This window comes from Biomphalaria glabrata, chromosome 15 (genome assembly GCF_947242115.1).
Source record: "Biomphalaria glabrata chromosome 15, xgBioGlab47.1, whole genome shotgun sequence".
Taxonomy (NCBI): Eukaryota; Metazoa; Mollusca; class Gastropoda; family Planorbidae; genus Biomphalaria; species Biomphalaria glabrata.
In genome coordinates, this window is record NC_074725.1 from 4484171 (window position 1) to 4509533 (window position 25363).

At 37.1% G+C, this 25363-nt stretch overlaps 1 protein-coding gene and 1 long non-coding RNA gene across 2 annotated transcripts; one reads left to right on the forward strand and one right to left on the reverse strand.

Annotated features, from left to right (window-relative positions):
- The first annotated feature begins 1328 nt into the window (after positions 1-1328).
- On the forward strand, positions 1329-21946 carry LOC106067288 (sterile alpha motif domain-containing protein 9-like). The gene is made up of 7 exons (XM_056012256.1): positions 1329-1643; positions 5363-5494; positions 9384-9493; positions 9586-9680; positions 9838-10069; positions 11911-12008; positions 12953-21946. Exons 2-7 carry the CDS (start codon positions 5405-5407, stop codon positions 17371-17373), a joined length of 5046 nt encoding a protein of 1681 aa, XP_055868231.1. The 5' UTR covers positions 1329-1643; positions 5363-5404; the 3' UTR covers positions 17374-21946.
- Positions 20031-25363, reverse strand: LOC129923085 (uncharacterized). The gene is made up of 2 exons (XR_008774999.1): positions 23805-25363; positions 20031-22643 (listed from the first exon to the last, which is right to left on the reverse strand). It is a non-coding gene; the product is annotated as an uncharacterized LOC129923085 (long non-coding RNA).

The following is a 25363-nucleotide window of genomic DNA, read 5'->3' on the forward strand; positions in this document are numbered from 1 at the left end:
TCACGGTTGAGATGAGTTCTAAACTCGAATGATACACCCATAGTCCCTTTTCCCAACCTTTACTTAATTTGATATTTTGCTAGTTAAATACATTTGGGACTAGAACTCACAATTTATACTTGATTCTTATTGAATATTATTTTTCGGCGTCGATCCTCAAAGCCAAAATCTAAATATGTGGGTTATCTTATCTTTTCAAGGAAAAAATCGGTTTTATTTGCAATGTATTGAGGGCCTATAAATTCATATTAGAATACTTTTCAAGTACAACATTATTTGAAAAGTCCTTTTTTAGTAGTATGAATAATAAGCTTTAGGTCAGGAGAATGCGTTTCTTCTGTGAAGAATGCAAGAAATCTTTTTTGGCGTCGGAACCCCACTGATGAATAATGAGCTGTAGATGTCAGGACAATACGTTTCTGCAGCAAAGAATGCATAAAAACGCTTTTGGCGTCGGGGCTTCGCCCCGAACTTTATTGATGAATAATGATCAGAATGCAAGAAAACGCTTTTGGCGTCGGGGCTTCGCCCGAACTTCATTGATGAATAATGAGCAGTAGATGCCAGGACAATACGTTTCTGCAGTGAAGAATGCATGAAAACGATTTTGGCGTGGGGGCTTCGCCCCGAACTTCATTGATGAATAATGAGCAGTAGATGTCAGGAAAATGCGTTTCTGCATTGCAAGAATGTGACAGAATGCAAGAAAACACTTTTGGCGTCGGGGCGAACCACTAGGAAACCTTATAGCGCTGCCCCAGTTGTTTTGTTTTCGCCGGAGGTTGAGAAATCCTGCTTTTTTTTATTCTCATATATCACGCTCATTGTGAAACTGAAACCAGACCCATCAACCCGACTGCAGTGCTTCTCACATTTTTTCTTTCGGGTGGGGGGTGGGGGAAACAACACCCCCCTCATTTTTTTTTCCGTTACAGATAAATCTCTACCAGTATAAAGGCTCATACAAGGCTGACTTGTCTGACAACTGCTGGAAGTTATGGTCGAAATGCCTAAATAATTAATACCGAGTCAAAGAAAGGAAGGCGAACAGGAGTTAGTACCCAAAGACCCTGGCCTTTTAGGAGCACCCTCCAAGATAGTATCCACGAGTACTATCTTGTACTTATCCTAACAGCCGTGGTGTTCTAATTGCCCATAGCTCCACGTTGCCCACTACAGCGGATGCTGCCCAATATACCGAGTGCCATCCACTCTGTTCGCAGAGCACATACTGCAGACTGGGGAAACCCTTGATCTATTTTTGGGCTGCGATTTTCTTGGAATTAAAACAGGCCTGCAGAAACAAAAGCCACAGCTTACTTAACACAGGTATGCTCAGGTGACACAGCGACACAAACTGTGAATGCAAACCCTAAAAGCTTAAACTCAATACTTCTAAACACTGTTACTTGTGCTACCTGATTACTACATGTGTTGGAGAGTTATAGTAATATAAATATAGTGGAAAAACAACAGAGTTTAAAATGCAGATACACATGTGTGTGTGTGTGTGTGTGTTTGCTATCGTTGCTGCTGTTATACATGAAATGAATTTTCGGATTTTCCATTTAGTTTATAAATAGATCAGGAAACCGTACAATGCAGTACAGAAAATCTAGACTTGTACAATATAGAATACTTAGGTAATGTACACTATTTTTTTGCTTCCTTTAATAATTGTTATGATGTCTGCTTATTAATAAATATATATTATTTTTTAAAAGACTTTTTGTTGCTTAAAGAGAAGACATGTCTTTAGGTTTTAATATGTTCTTTAAAAAAAAAAACACAGAGCACAGAGGCGGACAATATGTCGTTTTAAGAAAACGCTAACCGTATTGATATACTTGTTCTAGAATTAGATCTAATTAGTTTGAAGCCCCCATTTTGTGAAGCTACGTATCCATTATTTGTACGATGGCGGACTTTCAGAAGGAAATGCAATTAATATGTCTGATTGATTGTTGATCGAGGCAAGAAGCGTTCAAACAAATGCACACCTAAAACATGGACTGAAAATTGTTATTTCTGCAAAGAATAGAATAGGTCAACCTTGCGGGAAGTATTCTCCAGTCTCTCTCATCTGTCCCTTGACTTTCGTCGTAGGGGTGCTGTGACAGTTCGTAGGGGTGCTGTGACAGTTCGTAGGGGTGCTGTGACAGTTCGTAGGGGTGCTGTGACAGTTCGTAGGGGTGCTGTGACAGTTCGTCGTAGTGGTGTTGTGACAGTTCGTCGTAGTGGTGCTGTGACAGTTCGTCGTAGGGGTGCTGTGACAGTTCGTCGTATGGGTGCTGTGACAGTTCGTCGTAGTGGTGCTGTGACAGTTCGTCGTAGTGGTGCTGTGACAGTTCGTCGTAGGGGTGCTGTGACAGTTCGTCGTATGGGTGCTGTGACAGTTCGTCGTAGGGGTGCTGTGACAGTTCGCGTAACAAATCCCTCTACCTTTTTCAGGTCAGCAGCTGTCCTTTGCAGGGTATTCACCAGGACCGTTATCCAAAAACAATTCTAGGAATATAGGAAGACTATATGACTTTATTTATGTCACTGAATAGTATTGAAATTCAAATTTTAGTTTTGTTAAGATCTTCTTGTTACTAGATGCAGATGTTTGGTATCGATTTGTTTTCTAAACTGGCTTTAACGTTAACTAAGAGTGGCAATATCAGCGAGCGGAAATATAACGAGGTTATTTTTAGACATGTAATAAAATTAAAAAAAACAAAAAACTCTCCAAACGAATCACCCTTGTGTACCGCAAATCTCTTGAAGTTTTCCTAATTAAAAAATAGTCCATCTAAAGCAGGGGTAGTCAACCTTTTGGTTCCATGCGCCGATATTCTTCACTTCTGAATCAGATGCGCCACTTACAATCCTTACAAGTTTAGGTCCTTTAAAGTATGGTATTTTGTACATATTTGGTTTGTTGTACACATTTGTGTTTATTACAAGAGATGATTTAAGAAAAAAAACAACACTTTATTATTATGTCTGTCTTTGTTAACATTTTTAATTTGCATTTATAATTTTCATTTATTATTTCTTACTGACCTAAAGACATATCTGTCTATGAACACAGTTAGAAAATTTAAATAAATTTAGCTTTAGCAAGTTTTTCAACATTTGCTTTGCTTTCACCAAATCTCTAATATTGAGAGTTCATTTCGTGACCTCAGTTTGTTTTTGATCATTTTCATAAATCCTAGCTCACTTCACTAAGAAAGATAACAGTTCCAGTAATTCTAACAGTCATTGATGGCTTAGTTTACTTTAGTTGACTTTATTTAATTGATGATTTCCTAGTTATGGCTTTACTTTTCTCAAATATTTCTGACCATCTTTTTTTTCCTTAAAAGCCGTTAACCTTTAGCGAAACTCTTTTCGTGCCTCATTGCTGAGCTCTATGAAAATCGGAAGGGGGGGGGGGTTTAACTGGTTTGATCCAAAGGAAAGGTAGTTAGTAAACGTGACATCCACTGAGTTAAAGGATGACTTAAACTCTTAAAGCCTTGTGGTAAGCGCTTCGGACTGTCACAACAATGGTTCCAAGTTCGGATTCAGGCCGCTGATATCTTCATTTCGAAAGGAACGCCCGAAACTTAATGAAAAAGACGATCCCAAAGTGATCCCAGTATGATGGATCTCGTCTTCCTCAATGTTGACTCGTGAAGTAAATGCAGCATCTAGGCTGCCGAGTTTTGACATATCTCTGTAAAGTGTAACGGATGCCTGTGTACTAAGATGTACTTGAAGTATTTCTAACTATTTTGATACTACTAGATCAGGGGTGGGCAAATTACGGAACGCGGGCCACATGCGGCCCGCCGGAGTGTTTTATGCGGCCCGCCGACACCTACAGAAATCAGGTGTTCCCACAGTAGGCTACATTCATATTAAAATGCAAACATATTAAAAATAATATCTATATAAATTATTGAAACTGTTTCATTATAAAAGTGTTAAGTAAACTAAGATTAAGCTAATTGGCTATACATCAATACACTCAGTCAAAGACACAATCTCATGCCAGTATTTATTCAATGCTAGGAAGAACTGTGTTAAATATTGAATATGCTTAAAACAAGATGGCAAGTGTAACAACTGATGGAGTTCGTGCTTTGAATGAAAAAATAGTTGTTGTTTTATTATTATTTTGTATATGTCCCAACCATAAACTTTAAACAGCAAAGTTTGCACAAAGCTGCATAAAATTGCCACTTTGTAACTAGTAAACTCTACATAGTAATAGTACTAGTTACCAGATCTGGCAGTTCTCCAAATAGTTTTTGTTCTATGGAAGGGTTTTGGGGTCTGAATGTTGTTCGGGTCCCTTGATTTAGTATGCACAATTGAAGGACATGGTCATCATAATCTGGTGATGTTTAACAATGACAGGCTTAGCTCGTCCCGACATTTAACTTTCGGAAAATATATTATCTCATTCATTGAATAAACATTTTTCAAAAACCTAAACAGGTATAATCACTGCTTGAAGTTGACTGACTGTTATTTGACAGCAGTCACAAGGGCAACAACTAGTAAGCTAGTTCCACAGTTCCGGAACATTATGCACGAGTGTAAAAAGTAAAATACTGCACAATATGTACAACTGTATATTTGCGGGGATATTGTTTTTATAAAAAGACAACTTCAATTTTTTTAAAAATCGTATATGCGGCCCGCCATTCCCAATTTTTTTTTTTTTAAATGCGGCCCTCGATACAAAATGGTTGCCCACCTCTGTACTAGATGCATGCGTACCTTGTAGTATGTGTTACAGTTGCGAGTTAACCACATCAACATCACGTCACATATATTGAACATGTACCAACAGGAACAAAAGGTTCAATAACTAAGTTCACTCCTGATGAACAATACTGTCAATCTTTAATACAGAATGGGTGTCAGGTTCTTGTGTTCTTGTACTTATCAAACTATTATTAGATATTTCAAATGTGAATATTTATTTAAAATTAATATTATTTCAATGTGTGAAAATGACCAAAGAAAGGATACTTTACGGTAATAGGAGGATAAAAAAATGACTTTCTCTCTGTCTTTTAATTATATTATCATGTTTCTCTCTCTGCGTCTCTTAGTCACATTAGTTTCTCTGTTTCTTATCTTATATTATACAGACGTTAGTTCAAAAAGAAGCTGATTACGTCCTACGCGTCATGCATCTAGTCATGCATGTTATTGTTAACCAATGACCTAAATTCTGCTAAGTCACTGGCTAGCTCAGGCAACCCATTCCATGCTCTAATAGCACTAGGGAAGAAAGAGCATTTGTACAAATTTGTCCTAGCATATGTCTCAATTACATTATCAATCTTCTCTCTGTGTCTCTTAATTTCATTCTTAGTTACATTGTCAAGACCGGTCGGAGGGTTACCATCAAAGTAAAATGAACGCTCAGGACTGGAGAAAGATTGAGCTTAACTGGAATGCCGTCACGAATGTCAAAGACGACGACATTATCACCAGCCTCTATCAGGTAAATGTTTATTAAACAACACAACAATGTCAGGGTTCAATTAATATATATACTTGGCTCTTTTTCTTGTGTTTCTTGATTTGGCTCGTTAGGGGTATGAATACTCAATTACACTTATTAATACTTGCTTAGTTACTCACATAAGAACAACTACTACTAGATACACTGAAACTCAAACTATAGATATCCATTGAAATAAGAATAATAGTTTAATATTCAATAAGCACATACTGAAATCAACTCTCAAATATTATTAATCAACAATCACCAGTCCATCGACTTTCATGTCATATACATATATAAACACCAGTCCAGGAAGCAACGTCCAACCTTCCTGGACCGGGAGCAAGACCTTACTGACCTAACACACTTTCTCGCACATTCAACGAAGACTAAATCATTCAGTCCACAAGACGTGCAACACTTCGCATTCACAACAAGGGGATATAACAATCATACCAAAATATTAAAGGGAAACTCCGATAGTTTTTCAAATTTTAGTTATTGACATATTTAAATTCTGCGTAAAAAATTGTAATAGTAAACATTATATCATTTTTTATTTAAATGCTCGGAAAATTTTATATTTAATAAATTAGACAGAAAATTCTCCACGCCCCCCAAAAAACGGGGTTCTGCGAGATGTTTTTAGTTTTTTAAACGTGACGTCACAAGGGTGCTGGCTAAATTTAGATCTAGACCTATATAACCGATAAACTCTCTAGTCTAGATCTAGACCTATCAGATCGCATTTATTGTTACGCTTCACAGCTAGATCTAGTCTCCACGTTGATTTATAATCGGTCATTGTTTATAAATAATATTCTAGATCTAAACCTCTATTTCTACTTGAAGAAAATTAAATACTGTTCTTCAGCTTGTTGCAGTAGTTCCAATCACAAAGATAAAATCAGCAAGTATGCTGACACAGAAATTATTGTCTCTTTTCATTTGTTTCCAAGAGATGAACTTGAATGAAGTTTTAAAGGGAAAATGGGAAAAATTTATTCGCCTGGAGAGCAAATATTTTACAAAGGCATTAGCTAATTCCTGTTTATGCTCAAACCATTTTGAGAGAAGCTGTTTCAGCAACATCATTTTCATTGCTGTGGAAATGGGATTTGAAAAAAATTGAAGTTAATACCAGGTGCAGTACCAACAATACATTGGATTTCCAGGCCAAAGAATTCAATTAATGATACTACTGAGACATTTAAAAAAAACTGAAGTTCATAAATATAAATGAAATCAGATTTGTGAGCTAGAAATTTACTACGAATACTAGATCTACTATTAAATTTCTTATTTAATAAGTAGATCTATCGTCTACGAAACTCAATTCCAACTTTTTAACTTTTGACCTTGGGGGTGTGTCTCGCCGGCTGAGCCAGCGTCAAGCTCTCTCATCACTTTTTCCATGTCAACCAATGTTAGGTCAAAACGGCACAAAAAAATCATAACTTTCTTACTGTCAAACATACAGTCATAATTTATACACCATTAGAAATTTCTTTTAAAGTATTTTAATGATGTACTAACGAAAATTTTTTTATCAAAGATAATTTTTTTTCCTCGTCCTCGTATAACTTGGCGCTTCCCTATCTTTAGGATTTGAGTGCACCTTCGTGACGTCACACAGAAATTCAGTGAAAATCTGACTGTTTTGGATGCGCAGAAAAATTATGTCACAAAAACATCAATTACTAAGTTATTCTTGCAAATAAAAAAAAAAGAATAATATATTCATTATCTATAAATCAAAACACATATTATATCAAAAATTGTCAAAACCATCGGAGTTTCCCTTTAAAGTAAAACATTCTCGCCATACCTCTCCCTGACAAACAACAAGAAACTTGATTCCATCTCTCAGGGGGTCGTTTGATAGATTGTGAACAAATCTGGTTTAGGTTGTATAAAGAAGGCGAAATGGTTTAATTTGTTGACACATATATTCTCATTTCCTATGGACTCGAAGATGACTGTAAAGTCCAATCCTCGCTTTAAAAAGCCGGCCGCATACGTAGCATGGTGCAGGGCCGGTCTTAGGCATAGGCAAACTAAGCAGTAGCATAGGGGCTGGCTGGGGCCTCGCACAGGACTCTGTTTTAAACAATTTTTCAGAGAAGAAATAGCGAAACATGTCCCCATTGTTGGAGTTACTAGATTTTAAATAAAGGACGTCATTTTTTTTTCCCGCTGTTTATTTATTTTATTTTACCATTTCATTTTGGCCACCAAATTCACTTCGCCAAGGCCTACACTTATCTAAGGCCGGCCCTGCAGGATGCATGGATAAGTTGGGTCAGTGTGTGTGTGTGTGCATGTATGTGTGTGCATACTATAAGCGCTTGTGTGTTCATTCGTGTTTGCTCTGGTGCAGCTCATCCTCGGTCATTGTAGCTCCAAAAAGCTGGTAGGCCTACAACTAAACCGATTGGTCAAATTTTCGATTCTAAAAAAATGTCAGGGACACCATATTAAAATTACTGATGCCAACTATATAACTAAAATATTTGTGCTACTAGCAAAACATACAGAAAACAAAAGACTAACAATGACTTATTATGTGTGTCGAGTAACTTCTAAATTACATAACCAATGAATATTCCTATATTCCTTACACCGGATACAACTAATAGCATCTATTTATAGTTATCCGAAATAGATGAGAATCACAATAGTGAAATACCATTATTTTTATTAGATGCATTCAAGTCTATTAACTCCTCTTAGTGACTTACTAGTCAGGTTTGGTTCTGTGATTGTAATTAACAGCCAAATACAGCAACCTACGGAACAGGCCTAGTCCCGGAAAGATTTAAACACACATCCTGCCTTGCCGCAAACTCTACCACATCAAAAATGATTAAGGATACTCTTTTAAGCTGTATTAATAAAACTAACTCAGTAAGTAAACAAAACTGATATTGTTTTCGCCATCTTTGTTCCAAATATTTCTTTTTCGCGTGGAAGTATCTCTTCATATGATAACATGAAACTAAAAGGGGGATAACACATAATATGATCTCATGACGAATGAAGGGACATAACAGGATTTCATAAACAGCCACGAAGGGCGCTTTTTACCCTTACATATCCCTTTGTCCTTTGAATTGAAAGCCCCCCTCCTCCCCGCATTCTTTTATTTTGTCTTGCCATCGCTTTCTCTGTCTACCTCTTGTTCTTTTTCCTGGTACTGTTCCTTGAAGGAAATTCTTTGCGAGCCCCGTGGATCTTGTAATATGGCCATAGATTTTTAGCTTGCTATAGTTAGTAGGTCATCGTGGGGTCCAATCACTTTTCTAACTCTGTCTCTTATCTCTTGGTTTGTGATGCGGTCTTTGAATGTGATACCTAGAATCCTTCTGTAGCATCTCAATTCCATTCTCCTCCTCTCTAGCTCAGCAGTCAGCGTCCAAGACTCGCAAGCGTACAAGAATGTGGCCATGACAAGAGAGCGCATTTTTATGCCGAGGGCTATGTCTTTGTCTTTCCATATTATTTTCAGTTTTGAAAGAGCTGCTGCGGACTGTGCAGTTCGGGTCAGTAGTTCAGGTCTCGTTCTCTAATCTGAGACAATAGCTCGAGTTATGTGAAACGACGGACACTAGTCAGAAGGGCTAACTATTTCAGTTAACTATTTTGTAACGACAGATCGTTTTTTTGTGTGTGTGGTCATTGTGACTGAATATCCAATTAAAAAATCTATAATTAATATAAGAGGCTTTAACCAAGAAATAAATAAACAGAAATCGTCACAAACACAATAATGCAGGAAGATGGGAAGACTACAACTGATAGACAGAAGGAGTGTTTGTGCATATCTGGGGGTTTCAACCGTCACTGTTATCTGCTCGCTAAATATAAATGTGTTTGTTATTTGCAGAAACAGATTTTTACTCTTGAAGACAAGTCAAATTTAGAAAGCATTAACGCCAATAAAGAAAGAATGGAAGGGTTACTGCTCCTGCTCAAAGCAAAGGAGGGAGCTTATAGGTAAACATTTCCTTTTCAATGTGATATGCAAAGTGAAACATTAAAAAAAGAAATATATGTATATATACATATAAACGCAATGTATGTCTTAGGGAACTCATAGAGGCATTGAAGGTGTACAATGACTGGGTTGCTGATGCCATCGAGGGCACCAAATCAGATGCTGATTCATCCGTCAAGTCAACGAGTAAGTTACATTTTTCGATTAAAACTAACGATTTCTGAAATGTATAATCTCCCATTCTTACATTTCCAAAAATATGAATGGTAATGTCATGTAATTGATATATTATTCCACTACAAAATCAATATAAAGGTTATTTTTTTCCTTTCTTTTTTTTTAGCTATTGCATTAAAGGATGATGTGAGAAAAGTTTTGCTAGAGACTTACATAGATGCTCGTGGGGAAAAGACCAAACTCAAAGAAATAAAGAAATTCTTAAAATCTACAACAGTCTTCAATGACCATAATGAGTGGGACGATGAAACGCTTGTCAACTTCGTGAAGGAAGTATTCTGTGATGTCCAGGAGGTGGAGGTCAGGAAACATGAAAAGGGGAAAAGAATTTATCGCAGGTATTTAAATACTTCAATAAATAGTTTTAACCATGGAAGCAGCTCAATCCTAACTGTAACTGCAACGACAAAAGATACTTTAAAAAAGGGAGATTTTTAAGGGAAAGAATTGCACATTTATAGAAAGCTGTACTGTATAATTTATTTCCCCTTTCCCATATCGAATAAAAGGAATTAATTACCACAAATTATTTGTTCAATCTATTTTTTTTATTGATACATGTTTCGTTAGATGTAATAAATACTTGTGTAAAGTTTCAACTTGATCCGAGAATGGGAATTTGGAGAAATAAGGTGTACAAAATTTGTACCAGACAGACAGACAGACGGACTGAGTGGTTATAAGCTTTGTAAACAACAAGAACATACAACAAAACGTTATGTGTACAATGCTTATATCAACTCACTCTGTCTGTCAGTCTGTCTGTCTGGCCAAAAGTTTGTACACGTTATTTCTCAGACCCCAAATCTCGGATCAAGCTGAAATTTTGCATAACTATTTCTTATACCGGTTCTGCGAGGTTGTCATTGCCGGAAGTGGTAATGGATGTAAGCACTCCACTACCTATAAAATGCTTCCTGATGGCATGCCCCTCAGATAGCCTCTGACAACTATTCCAACTCCTGGCCTTTTCGTGTGTCCGGCGGAACTATTCTCACTAACAGGAGAAGGGGCAAAGGCGAGTAACTGGCGCCTGAAGCTTTGAGCAGGAGGTGCTCGTTAGCCATGGCTGGCTACCCACCTAGAAGAAGGAAAACTCTGAATTCAAACCTCTGTTGCCTTGCAGCTAAACCCAATAATGGGAAAGGCTTTGGGAGTCAACTCTGAGGAAAACTTAGGATCTGGCGACCCTAAGGTAGTTTGCAGCACCCAGTGCTACACCCAGGCAGAACCTGCAACGCCGCTGACCCCAAACTGTATCGGCACTGTCGTTCTTTTAGATATATCAGCTGCTTGAAGAGGGGAGAAACTGATGTATGGGCGACATCGTTCCGACCACAGCTATAGCCCAGGCAATCATCTCATGACCATGAAATGATCCATAGTCGCTTCGCGACTGAGGGAGGCCATATAATTTCTTTTACCTGACAATACAATAATCAATACAAAAAATTAACCAATTAGTTAATTAACTATTGGTAATATATTACTTTGTTTGCTATCTCGAACAAGGAAAGAAGCTTTACTTGACTGAAATGGTGGTATAAGCTGAGTTAGTCCCCTTTATATAAGGCTGCCGTCTTAATTAAGCTTAGTGAACGCTAACAATAAAATAGCCAAACACTCTTCACCAGCAGAGTAGTTACTGCGTTGGCTTGAGAAGACTTAAGCCAAGAAGCTCGCATTCCGGTCATTTCTTTTTAGAATACATTTAAAAAATTTAGTGACTTGACTGATCCAAACTAATTGTTACATATTAATATAAGCTTTTTTTTTAAAGTATTGTAATAACCGAAGGGAGGCAACTCAACGAGACATAGATGTTTATTTACATGGAGCCATGACAAACACATAGGACATCTGCCTTGAGCACAGCATCTTCATCTCGGGTCTAGACTTGGGCGGAAATCGTTCCCTACTCTCTAATGTCAACACCCTTCCTAGTCTGGTCACTAATAGTGCGCACCTTCTGCACTCTCTTGGATGGCGGTGTGCATGGTGGGGTTATTACAGAATTATTTTTTTTTTGCTTCTTTTATTTCATTTACTCGATAATCTGTAATAATGGGCTCTGTTGTCATTTGTGTGAGTATTGCCGAGGTAAAGAGCTATCCTGAAATTTTTGTTACGGTGGCTACGTTGTAAATTTTTGTCTTTATTCTCCTCTGTTCCAACCCAGATGTCTGACTAACATTGGACCACTGAAGAAACAGGGACAAGCCGCATTGGAATCTGGTGAGGCTGAAACAGAGAGCCAAGTTTCACTAGACCCCTACAGTGAGTCAAAAACTAAACTTATTACATATGCCCTTGATAAAGTACAAAACCGGCATACTATAGACAGCGTCAGTGTGAAATGCTGTTTAATCGTGGAATATAGATTCTAACACCATGATTTAATTAAGTACATTATTAATAGAAATTTGACAGTTTATTTACATTTTTGGGGAAAAAATAGCTACCTTATTGGCCACACAGTGAAAAGTTTTGGTTTGGCACACGTCTTATGTTAACCCAAACCGTCTTGGTCTCAAATGTTTCTTTGTATTGAGTAAAGGGTTAAATAGAGAAATAAACACACGTACATGAACTTTTGGCGCACCGTCTTATGTAAAAGTTCCAGTTATCATTCCCAGTCCTAATCGCAAGAAAGATGATGCCTATTATAAGCTATCCCGACAAGATCAACGTCTAATCTTTCGACTCAGGACCGGATACAACAGAATGAGACAAAGTATGTACCAGAAGCTCAAAATTTGAACCAGCGAATGCTGACCATGTCTTTACATTACTAAGAGGCCCGAACGAGGCACTAGCCACAAAACACCCCAATAGAAAGAAAACTATATGGAGAGCTCCCTGATTTGGAAACCACTGCGCAATTCATCTCATGTAGGCCTATTCGTCTAGTCATCTGAAAGCTCCAACTTAAAAACAAGAACAAGAAGAAGAAGAATATGCCCAGTAACATCATAGCTGGACTGTCAATAGATGAACTCCTTGCAAAAAGAAACATTACAAAATGAATAACTAAACAAATACATGGAGAAATTATACAGCATCTTATAAAGTAGGAATAGGTTCTTTTTTATATATATATTTTTTAAAAATATGTATTCAATAATATATTTACCTTTTTTGGAATGATCTGGAATTATGTAAATTATTTAATATTATGATTTCTTAAGTTACTATCATGAACTCTTTGATTATGTTTGCAGCTAAGGGCGTAGCGGTCTTAAAGATGTCTCCAGCTCATCTCAAAGTACACCTGGCGAATCTATTTCAAAAAGAAAACCTTCCTATTGATGACTTAGAGACTTTGGAGAAGAAAGGTGTTTCAGGCAGCACTTTTGTATCAATAGACTCAGAGAAGTTAGACAATCTTCTACCTAACGCTGCCTCCGATGTCAAGGAGCATCTGACCACGTTGGCCAAGGAAGTATCTCTAGCTGTGACCAAGAATACTCAAGCACTACGAGAATTTGATACCAACGTGACTCACCTGTGTAAATATGTCCCAGGTTATTTTACAGACGTGTCCGTCAACACAAGAAGCAAACTAACTTATCCCATCAAAAACTTTCACCTTGTTAAAGACAAGCATCCGCAGAAAGCCTTAAAACGCATAACTCATGAAGCCATACAGTTTATATCGGCCTGTTTAAACGATAGACGCAATGGTACAATTTATTTCGGGATCTGCCCAAACGACGAAGGGGCGTTTAGAGAAGGAGAAATTGTAGGCGTTAGACTTCCGAAAGAGGACGTGAATGCTGCTGTCCAAGACGCACTATGTGGTTCATTTATGGACGATGCTGTCAAGAAGGTCTTGAGAGATGTTGTATTTGTCCCACTAACCGGCACTGGAGACAGATATGTCATTGAAATCGATGTTGTGCCGAGCTTTGAGTTCCTGGCCGATGACATCATTTGGACTACAGAAGATCATCGTGCTGATTGTTCTAAAAATAACCAAACTCCAGTTATTTTTAGGTTTTCAGACTACGGATATCCTGAAATACTTCCAAATGAAAAATTTAACCACTTTAAAAACGTTCAGTTGCCTAAAATTGTAGAACAAAGAAAACTAGAAGAAATCAATTTCACCAAAGGCAAAAAATGGCAAGATTTAAGAACTCAACTTTTAAACTGTGTCACAGGAGGTTCTGAATTCCTCACCGATTCTATATATCCTTTTCTTGTGACAAGTCCCTTAGATACAGATATGACACAAGAGTACTTGAAAGATAAGACAGAATTTGTAAAACATTTACATCCCAGGGTGGTATTTGACTTCGATGAGAATAGTGCCAATGCAGGTTTGTTAAAGTCTCTAGAAGAACACCACACAGAAACTCCTAGGATTCTAACCACAGAAAACTTTAATCAAATCACTACAGAAAAAGCAAATGAGTTAAAAGAAAGTCTATATAAGGAACGAAGAATTCCTTGGCTGTTTTGTAATGGCCACAGAGAGCAATCAATCGCAAGTCTGAAGCCCTTGGAATGGTACAGAAAGAGAAGTCTTTCATTTCAAAACGCTTTAAAGATATTTACAGATATGTACAAAAGGGAAAGAACTGTTGTCATCATTTGCTTATTTTCTCCGAATTATGAGACTTTGATTGAAGCTTGTGAAGAGATTTTTAAACACACAGAGCATTGGATTGTCTTGTCTGAAACAGAATTTGTGGCTAGAAATTGGCAAGATAAGATGTTGAGCAAAAACAGGGTAGACCAACGGGAAATACAAAATAAGAGTGTGATTGGTTTACAGTGGGAAAATGTCAATCAGATTCTTTGTCGCGCTGCCAATGAGAGCATTAGCTTGCCGTATTCTATTGTCTGCTCTACAGGACATTTAATCCAAGTTAAAAGTAACCAACCAAATGACTGGTCTGACCTATCTATACCCAGAGACGATTTCTTGGCAAATGTCTCAGATACTAAAAGAGATGAAATTGTTAAGAATGTCGAAGAAGGATTTTATAGAGGCGATCAAGTAGACTGGCTGAATTTCCAGTTTGGGCACGTTTTCCTGCGCAGTAAATATAGCGAGCTAAAGAAAGTTGTTGAACAGGCTCTGAAATCGCCAGTCAAAGATGATCAGGAAATGATAAAAATAATTACAATTTTGCACCAGCCTGGAGCCGGTGGTACAACCTTCGCCAAACAAATTCTCTGGGATCAAAGAAAATTATACAGATGTTGTGTTGTAAACGAAATTACCGATCAGACTTGTGAACAGTTAGATGGATTTAGAAATTATAAAGATCCTAACCCAAAGCCAATCCTGATATTGGTTGATAATAACAAAAACTTGAAACGTTTAAAATATGAATTAGAAATGAAAGCAAGAGAACAATTACAACATTCAGATGTATGCTATTGTGTTATTATTGCTTGCGAAAGGACCCCAGAATTGCCAGTACAACTAATGGACAACGAAGTGGCTTTAAGACAAGAGTTAACTCCTGAAGAATTAATACTTTTCAAAAATAAATACACTATTTTAATTCAAAATTATAAAGAAAACCACAAAACGAACGTGGATCCTAAATTTTTGATAGCATTTAACATCATGAGAGAAAACTATGATCAAACATACATTGCGAACGTTGTGAGCGAGTTTTTAAATGAGATCAAGAGTCCTGATGAATGTTTCTTACTCAAGATTGTCGCCCTTTTAAATGTGTATGACCCAGATTTTGAGGAGATTCCAGTTTCTTGTTTTGACACACTTTTAAACCCACAGCCTGGGAGTGCCAACTGTGATCATGGAAGAGCTAGAAAGCTGCACTGGGAGAGTGAGCTGAGTGAATCAATCAAAGTTTTATTAAACATTTCCTCGTATCGAAGATACACAGGTATTAGAACACAGTGTGTTAAAATGTTCTGCAAAGTCATGGCGCGAGAGGTTCTAGACCAGATCAAGAAAAGATTGGGTCAAAAGGACAGCGGCATTATGCTAGAGCTTTTGGAGAAAAATATTTTTCAACAAGATACTCAGGACTACAAACAGCTGTCCATAATTGTTAATAATGTTTTCAAGAACAGAAGTAAAAGAACCCAAAGGAGGGATGGATCAAACCGATCAAATGGTTCAAAGTTTTCTGAATTCATTCACCATGTCGACTCAAATGAAAATGCGGAAACTGTGATTCGTCTTTTAGAAGAAGTGTTTTCTCAAAATAAAAACCCTTCAATAGCTCAGGTGCTGGCAAGATTTTACATAGATAAAAAAATGTGGATCAAAGCCGAAGAGTATGCAAAAAGGGCGACAGAGCTATGTCCCAAGAGCTCATTTTTAATGCACACTTATGGCTTGGTGTTTCAAAGCCAGATTTTAGAGAAAGTTTCTTCTGGAAATTTGCTTTCACAACAAGCTGTTAAATTTTCTGAATCAGATATTTGTGATCTCATTCAATTAGCAACTAAAGGTATTGACATTTTCCGAAAAGGTCAAACCATTTGTGAACTGGAACGATCGACTCAGGAAAAAAATAATCTTGCTTCCTACTTTGGTGAACTTGAAACAATTGTTGAAATACTGAATGCACTTCAAATGTCCATACCATTCCAACATAAAGATGTACTTCAAAAATTTTTAACTCATCCAGCCTATAAAACTAATCAGCACAATTTTCTCAATAGGGAAAACATTTCGTTTATCAAATCCCTGGAGGAAAGCTCACACGAGGCGATGCGCCGCCTTGACGACGAGTTTCTTCAGATGAAAAAACAATTCTCTTCCAACACAAAGAAAGACGAATACAACAAAAGAAAGCTTATTGACATGAAAGCAAAGCTAGACCACTTCTTTGGAGAGGCTGGGTTGAGAGCTCCGAACAACTTGAATGAGAGAGAGAAGTGTCAATACAGACATAGAAGAGCAAGACTTCTTGGTGCCTCTTCCCTCAACTGTTTACTTGCAAAGAGAAAAAACGGTAAAAGAGACAATCTTAGAGAAATATTTCGCTTGTTGAAAGAAAACATGGCATCCAAGATGAGAGATTTTGAAGATTATCGAAGTATGATTGAAATCACTACTGTGTGTCTGCTAGATGATACTGACATCCCTGGTATTACTTACAACGTGATACTGGAATGGACTCATTCGATGTACTTATCAAAACCAAAAAGCAAAGGTAACAGGCCACACCTTGAAATGTTTCTATACTACGCCTTGTATAATTTCCCAACTCTGGAAAGACTGAAGTTTGACAAGATCAGAAACTCTAACTTGTTGAACGTTATGGCCGAGTGGAAAAAAGCATTTGTGGAATATTATCCAAAGTCGAAGTGGTACAAGGAACGTAGGGAAACCACTCTATTCTTTTTAGCTCATAGAAAACCTTTGTCAGACATTGTTTTCTTTCAGGAGGCCGAAGTTTTACAAATGTACACCAATCAAAAGTTTCCAGAACATTTGAGGGTACTAAAAGGCATTCTCTCTGATGGAGGAAAAGAAGTTCTCTTAAACTCTCATGGCTTTCGCATGAACATTCCAGCCGCATATGTCGTTAAAAATAGCGGAATGTACAACAGAGAGGTGGAGTTCTACATGGGTTTTAGTTTTTCTGGACCAAAAGCTTTCGGAATTAGTTCTGGGAGACAACTGACATCCTTTTATCATTAGAGCTTGATCTTTATTATAAGTCATAGCTATTGTCTGGACTTCTCTATTTCAGTGGTTCACAGGGAATTATTAAATCCTAACAATCTTTTTTTCTCTGTTTAACATTCAAATCAATGCAAGCCTTGTTGCCTTCATAACAAATGAATACTTTTTAATCCAGCAAGTAATAGAAATAATAGAATAATCAGATGGATGTTAACTTTGTTAGACTACAAATTCAATATAGAAAGTATACCAGGACATGAAAACGCAATCGCTGATTATTTGTCAAGATACATTGTCCAGGTCAATGATACATTAGAAAACAATGATATTGTACACATAAGTCAACAACTTTAAGTATCACACACTAAAATTATCTTTTCATAACACTAGCACTAAAAAACATTGTCAGCCAACACAAATGCAATCTACTCTTCTATTGAATCTATTGACATCATACTCTAACTATTATTATTATAGCTTATATATAGCGCTAATTTCATGCTTATAGCATGCTCAGAGCGCTATGGTCCAATCTCGTTTGTGGATATCTCTAAGCATATCTCTGACTGTATTAGTACCCATGACACTTGAAAATGTCATATATGTTCAATTTTTTGGACTTAGACATATTGGAACTTTAGTACATTCATATTTTTCATTTTTTCAAATGTACATAATCTCTGTAAATTGTATACATATTATACTGATATTGATCTTCATTGATTTTTTTTTCTCACATATCAGTTGTGAAAACTATTGGAGCATTATTGATGGCATGAAACAATATATTTGATGTTATGGGATGTAAAAATTGATTTATTTTTTGAAAAGAAAATTGTATCTTATACATGTGTTCAACTTGAACTCTCATTAAGACATAGGAGCGAAATGACTATCATGGTTATGACTCTGATGATTTATGAGTAATAGACCTCTTTGACTTTCATGATTTAGTTGAAAGTAGCATTGTTAAAACATTGTCAGCATTTTTTCCCTATGCAACTCATTGAGACAATGTTGATATTTATGAATGTTATATTTCATTTGCAACGATTTATTTGAAATGACACTATCAATGATTTTTCATTTGACTATGTAACCACTGTCAATGTGTTTTCATTTCACTATGTAACCCGATGGAATAAACTAAGTAGGCCTGCACTAGTATACGAGTACTTTTCATGGCTGCTCATTCTGTTGAAAAATTGAGTGCAAATTAAAAGCATTCTATTGATGAATTGAGTATTTACTATAAACAAACATTTTGTGTACAGAAGAAACACTTGCTTTTATAAACAATGTTGACAACTATGAGAATTATCTACATAGACAAATATAATTATTTTTTCCAATATTGTAAACTGAAATAAGACCATATAAAATAGTATCAAAATGCTTTTGATGACATGAAAAAAAACAGCAAGTACTATGTATACGAAAGACACAATAATATTGGTATATGATTTTTTTTTTCATAGAAGAATATGAACATTAATATTTATTAAGATTTGCATTGATGGGCAAATTTTGAAAGATTTTTGCAAAGGATTGTAATGGCACAGTCTCGTTTGGCATTGCCTGCTATGTGTTCACCTTGGGTCAAGAAAGTGAAAAGCACGTGAAACACCTGACATAGAAAGAGGAAGTAAGAATGACTAAATTGACTATAGGTCAGTAGTAACTTTAAGTCAGTTGTGGAGAGAAGTCACTAGAAGTCAGTAGAGACAGCACACATATTTTTAGTTGTTGTTTTTTGTACTTAGAGCTGGATACATGTTATTGAAGTTATTCTGTTACCCGCTGTGATGCGGACGTTATTTGTATTCTAGAGTACCTAGCATATTTGATAACACTGTGATGCGGATGTAATTATATTTCAAATTGGATTATATTTGTGTAACTACCAAGACGTTGCAGTATATTGTTATTATTGAATAAACGTCGTATTTGTCTGCATAAGTTAGATTGAAGTCAATATGTACTGTTTATGTTTCTCAGGTGTCAAGTGTAGCTCCAGGAGGCACGAACCCAGCAGCCTTCAACATTACACACATTGATAACAAACACATCATTTACAACATATAAGTATCGCTTACTAGTCACGTTTCTAGAGTATTCTCTTACAAATAAACAAATGTCCTGGTTTAATCCCCATACCGGCCGATTTCTTCTTTTTTAATGAAAAAAAATCTGAATGTTTATTATTTAAACATAAAGTAAGAATTGATAAAAAAAACCCAACATATTACTTGTTTGATTTCACATCCCTCGGTAACATAAGTCAACTAAACTCATTATTCTACATAGAACCTTGACCCTGCTAAAGTTTCGCTTTCAGACCTTGCCATCTATAGCACAGATTATGTTAAAAAAAGTAAAAAAAAAGTAAAGTTTCCCTTTCAGACCTTATGGTCTATAGGGTAGATGATGTAAAGGTCATCTGTTTCTGTGGCCTACAATTAACGAGGGTGTCATGTGGCCAGCACAACGACCAACCGACTTTACTTTTCCCCAACTAAAGATAGGCAACCATTAGAGTTGGGTGGATTCAGGGGCGCCCAAAAATTCCCGAAATTAAAAACCCAGTCTTCAAACAGGACCAAAGGTTTGGAACCAAAGCACTTCACCAATACCTCCTGACCGTGCTAAAATATAAGAATTCAACGTCTTCAAGAGAATTTTTTTTTTTTAATCTGCCAAGACTCAGATTTGGCTTACATATTTTTTTAAAATGTGACGTTGACACGCGTGGTCTACCGGGGTCTTAACTTATATTTTCATCGTCAGCGCATGTCTTTGTTGGCAGATTTTCTTGGGCTCAACTGTCTCGTTAGGAATCATTTTTTTTTGCCTTGTAGTCTTCCGTCACCCTAAAGAGCAAGAAGTCTTACCACCACTGTGCATCATTACATCACCATCACATCATCGTTCATACATCATGTGAACTGGAATGTGAACTGATTTGAAATGTGAATTATGATTGTATTTCAAATTACATATTCTTTTAATATTCATGATTAATATTATCTTCGTATCTTATAAAATACAGACGTTATTTCAAATATTAAAAGATATTACACGTTTTAAATTACGTTTTGACCAGAAATATGAACATCTTATTAAAATTATTTGATTGACATCATTTTAATGGCGTATAATTGTCACTTTCCAACTTATAAAAGGAATATATATAGGCTTGTACAAAATTCATAGTCTCAGTAATTCCTACAGATAGATATTAGTTTTATGTTGGCCTTCTACGTCTGTCTTCAATAAGAGCTTTTTTTTTCTTAGGGACCTATATTGAATTAATATAGAAGGCAAAATACAGAGGCTTAGATAGCCAATCACATGATTTCATATGTTTATTTTTACTAATTGCTGAACTATTCAGTTTTTTTTTAAATTTATTATATTTTAAGAAATGCCAATGGTGTTTTTTTTGGTTAACACAGCGGTTCTCAACCTTTTATGCTCGGCGACCCCCTTTTTACAATCCCCCACTCTGGCGCGACCCCCACCCACACAGCAATAGAAGAATAGACAAAAACAATCCATATTTTCGACGGTCTTATGCGACCCCTGGCAAATCGTCAGTCGACCCCCAAGGGGGTCGCGACCCACAGGTTGAGAACCCCTGTGTTAACACATATTTCTTTTTTAGTTAATTCTTGTCACAACTGTATCAATCTTGACTGATGTAATGATAATGTTTAATATGTATAGTGTTTACATTTTATTTGTATAATTCTATATTTATTTGAGATTTTCTTGCGAATTCACAAATAGCAAGCTTTTTTCTTGACTTTATCCTTCGTACAGAATTACGGAAGGAAGTCTTGATATGCGCAGTATTTACATAAACCCTTGCTTAGATGTTGGAACACAAAGTCAGTTGTATCAATTAGCTGTCAACAGTGACCTTTCATCCTGGCATCCTTGACATTGTTTTCTTACTTTTTTTTTTTGAAGTTTCATTATGTCGCCACGCATTTCTTCGTATCACTTTTCCTCTCTTACTGAATTTAATTGCTCAAAGAAACCATACGGGATATTTAAAAATCAAAGTGCAAACAGTGAACAGATTACTGGGATGAACTCTTTGTCAGAATCGCCATTTTTTTTTAAACCATGTACTCACTTTTGTGCACTCTCTAGTGTGACCCGTAGACTATATTATATAATAAAGTCCAGTGTCTCCCAAACTGTGTTCCGCGGAACCCTAGTACTCTGCGAGGCCTGAGTAGATGTTCCCCAAACTACTGGAATAATTAACTAGTAGTCCACCACGTGAATTAATCTCTCTGAAACATGTAATTAAATTGTTTTAATAAATAGTCGGAATGTGTAAAGTGTTTTGAAAAGGAAAAAGTTTGGGAACCACTGATGTAGTCTATGGATTGACCGTAGAAACAAATTACAAGTCAAATTGTGAACTAACAGCTAGTATACGTGAGTAAGCTTTTAGCATGAGAACCTCCAATGAATTGTGTGTACACGTTGCTATAGATCTATTCTTTTAATATTGATTAATATACTAGTTAATAAATCAAACATGTTGAATTTATATAAATTTCTGAACATTTCATGTTTAGTGTTTATTTCATCGTCAGTGTTTATTTCATGGAGAGAGAGAGAGAGAGAGAGAGAGAGAGAGAGAGAGAGAGAGAAAGAGAGAGTGAGAGAGAGAGAGTGAGAGAGAGAGTGAGAGAGAGAGAGAGTGAGTGAAAGAGAGAGTGAGAGAGGAGGAGGAAGGGGGTATCTGGATGATCACTTTAAAAAAGTGAGAGACCAAATTTGAACTCGAGGCCTCAAGACCTCCTCAGCCTCCTCTAGCCAACACGCTAACCACTGTGCCATGGAGCTGCTTATGAAAATAGGTTTCATAGTTATTTACAAACTTTTCATTCTACAAACAATAAAGGGGATTAATTCAACGTATACGACCTTATCAGTCAAGCATAATTTCTTTCCCTTGTTCGAGATACCAAACAAAATAATTAATTACAAATTATTAATTAACAATTATTAATGTACAAGAACAAAGCTGACAGAAGCATATGCAACAATTACAGGAGAATTCCCCTCCTAAGTATTGTAGGCAAACTCTTTGCTCGAGTGATACTTCCCAGGCTACAAAAAACTCGCTGATGGGGTATATCCAGAATCACGGTGCGGCTTTCGCAGAGGGAGATCCACAATTGACATGATTTTCTTCATCCGTCAACTTCAGGAAAAGTGCGGAGAACAAAGCACACCACACGATCAAGCAGCCACAAGTATTCCTTTAGAATGAAAGTAAAGAATTAATTAATTCCAAAACTGATAAAGTAGATCCCCTATTATGTATCTTATATTGTATATCGATAGCTAGCGTTTCGAAAATTTTTGTTGAAAATCATAAAAATAACTCCGTTATAATGTATTGTAAGAGGTTCAAGGTAAAACTTAACAAAAACTATGAAATTATAAATTTGCTTTGAACATTTCTTGAGTACTTATGAAGTATTGTATTTGGTGTAAATTGATTTTTTTCTTGTTCTTAATCAAATGAAAGTTTTTCATATATACAGAATGAACAGACTCAATTATGTATATCTATAGTTGGACGCCTGGGGTACCGGGTTCGAATCCTGGGGAAACTGGGATTTTAACTTTCGGGAACTTTAGGGCGCCCCCTGCTATAAGCTTACTAGTGTAGTCGGAAACGGAAGAAAGCTCCAACAAGAGTTACTCTCCACAGATTAGTATGCAACTTGAATATGTTTAAATACGCAACAGACAGTAAATAAATGGCATTGCAAGTTTTTTTAAAAATGGAAGCTTATCATGTTTATCATAAATTACATTATAGTTTCGATTTTATAACACTATCAAAAGTTTAGAACGTACACAAAATTACGATGGGTGTGGCAGCATGAAAAAGAAATTGTAAAACTATAAAGATTGAGAACCTCTAAAATAGACGATGAGGTAATCGACTGTCAGTCAAGTATGTGCGTCTTAACAGTCACTGTTTCTAGTACATCTACATCATGAACTCTGGCACAGTGGACTTGAACCCAAAAAAAACACACACAAAAACGTCCTTTTTTATTTGCAGTTGCCACTGTATTCAAAATTACTATATCAACTTGTCATAGATCGGAGGTTCACAAACTGGGGTCCGAATATTATTCTTCCATTTTTAAGCTTTAATGTGGTATATATTCCTTTTTTCACTGTACATTAAACAACAGCAAGACTGCTTTATTGATCCACGTTGTAAATTTGTTGTGATTGCAAGGACTCTTTTCTCAAATAATAAGGCTTGTCTTCGAGTCGTAAGATCAATGAGGAATGCAGTATTTCCCGTGGCTTAACAGCCCCAGCTATGACCTACAGATTTTGTCACATCCAGCGCAGGCATAACCACCACAATGCCACACGAATAGGCCAGAACCTACCTAGGGAGTTTTTGTAGCTAATGTCATGTTCGGGGCTCTCGACAGAGTTTGCAGCTTTGAAGGACATGGTCAGCATTCTCTGGTGATGCTCCACGATGGCAAATCTCACTAGTCCCAATTTTCAGCTTCCGGAAAATGTGTTGCCTCATTCAGCTGTGTCCGGTTCTGAGACAAAATATATGTTGGTCTGTTTGTTTGTAAAATGTTTTACATATTTCGGATGTTCCTTCAGAGTTGAAGATAATTACTTTCTAGTCCAAACCTCCCGCAGGACGACGGGGGATGGGAGCGGACAGGGTTTGAACCCGGGACCATCGATAAATCTGAACGATAGTCCAGCGCGCAAACCGCACGACCAGGCAGCCATCTTGTTGGGATAGCTAGTAATAGGCATCATTTTCTTCATCTTTGCGAGAAAGCTGATCCATTTCTCCTTTTTCAACTTTTTTTTTCCATTTCTCCCGGGTAGAAAGGGACTGTTTAGTCATCCCCCCCTCTTTGTCCAATATGTCTGCTTTTTCATTGCCTTCTATTTCAATGTGGCTTGTTATCCGTTGGAGGCACGTTACCTTGCTGTTGATATTTACAAGAGCTCTTATCTCAATAAATGCTCATTCAACAAAATGTTGTTTTATTACATTTGTTACATATTTAATATGCATTTATTTAGCTTTTACACTTAGGGATCCTTGCACTATATATTATTAAATATTATATATTATTATATAAAGGGGTCCGCGGGTCAAAAATGTTTGAGAACCTGTCATAAATAACACAATAATAGGTAAAGCACATTAATATTTAAAAGATTTATAAAGCAATGTTGCGCCTGCAACTCGACCCATTGTGGTCTAGATCTAGATCTCTGTGGCATTTTACGTCTCGCGAGACGATCTTTTCCCTTTGCAACTTCTTGTGTGACTAAAGAGGCCAATCCTTGATACACAGCTGCGATCACAGGTTGGGCATATAAAATCACCAGCAGAGATGGAGTGACCTCTCCATTGCTGGGGGAAAGCCTGGGCGGTAAATTTGCGAGTGCTGGGCTGCCCACACGTCAGCACCCGCCTCTCTTCCATACTGACCGGGTCCAAAGGGATGGCGAGCCATCACAATTTGGGGACAGGTGGCTGCAGGAGTTTGCCAGAGAGCAGTAGTCTTACTACTGTCCCCCCGCCTACGGGGCTCCAGGACCGGATTTTCTGTTAGGGTTTACTCCCTTAGCCTTAGACCTTACAGGGACACACACACAAGGCAGTGCGGCTATTGACCTATAGCTAGGGGTTTGGTTTGTGGGCAACAGGGCGTGTCCGCACGCCGACGGGCCATGCCTGCCTCACATCTTGGGGCCAAACCTCCTCCGAGACCCTTGCAGTTTAGCCTAAGGCTTCGCAGCCTCAGTTTCCATCTGCCACCACGAGGAGGTACTGCATAGGACTTGCTGTGGAGAGGCTATGTACTGGCAAGAGAGACTTACAAAATTGCTCCCCTTTCACAGATGCTAGCCAGCGGTGGCAACAAGTTAAGCTACCACACTAGACGCTTCACACAGCCATTGG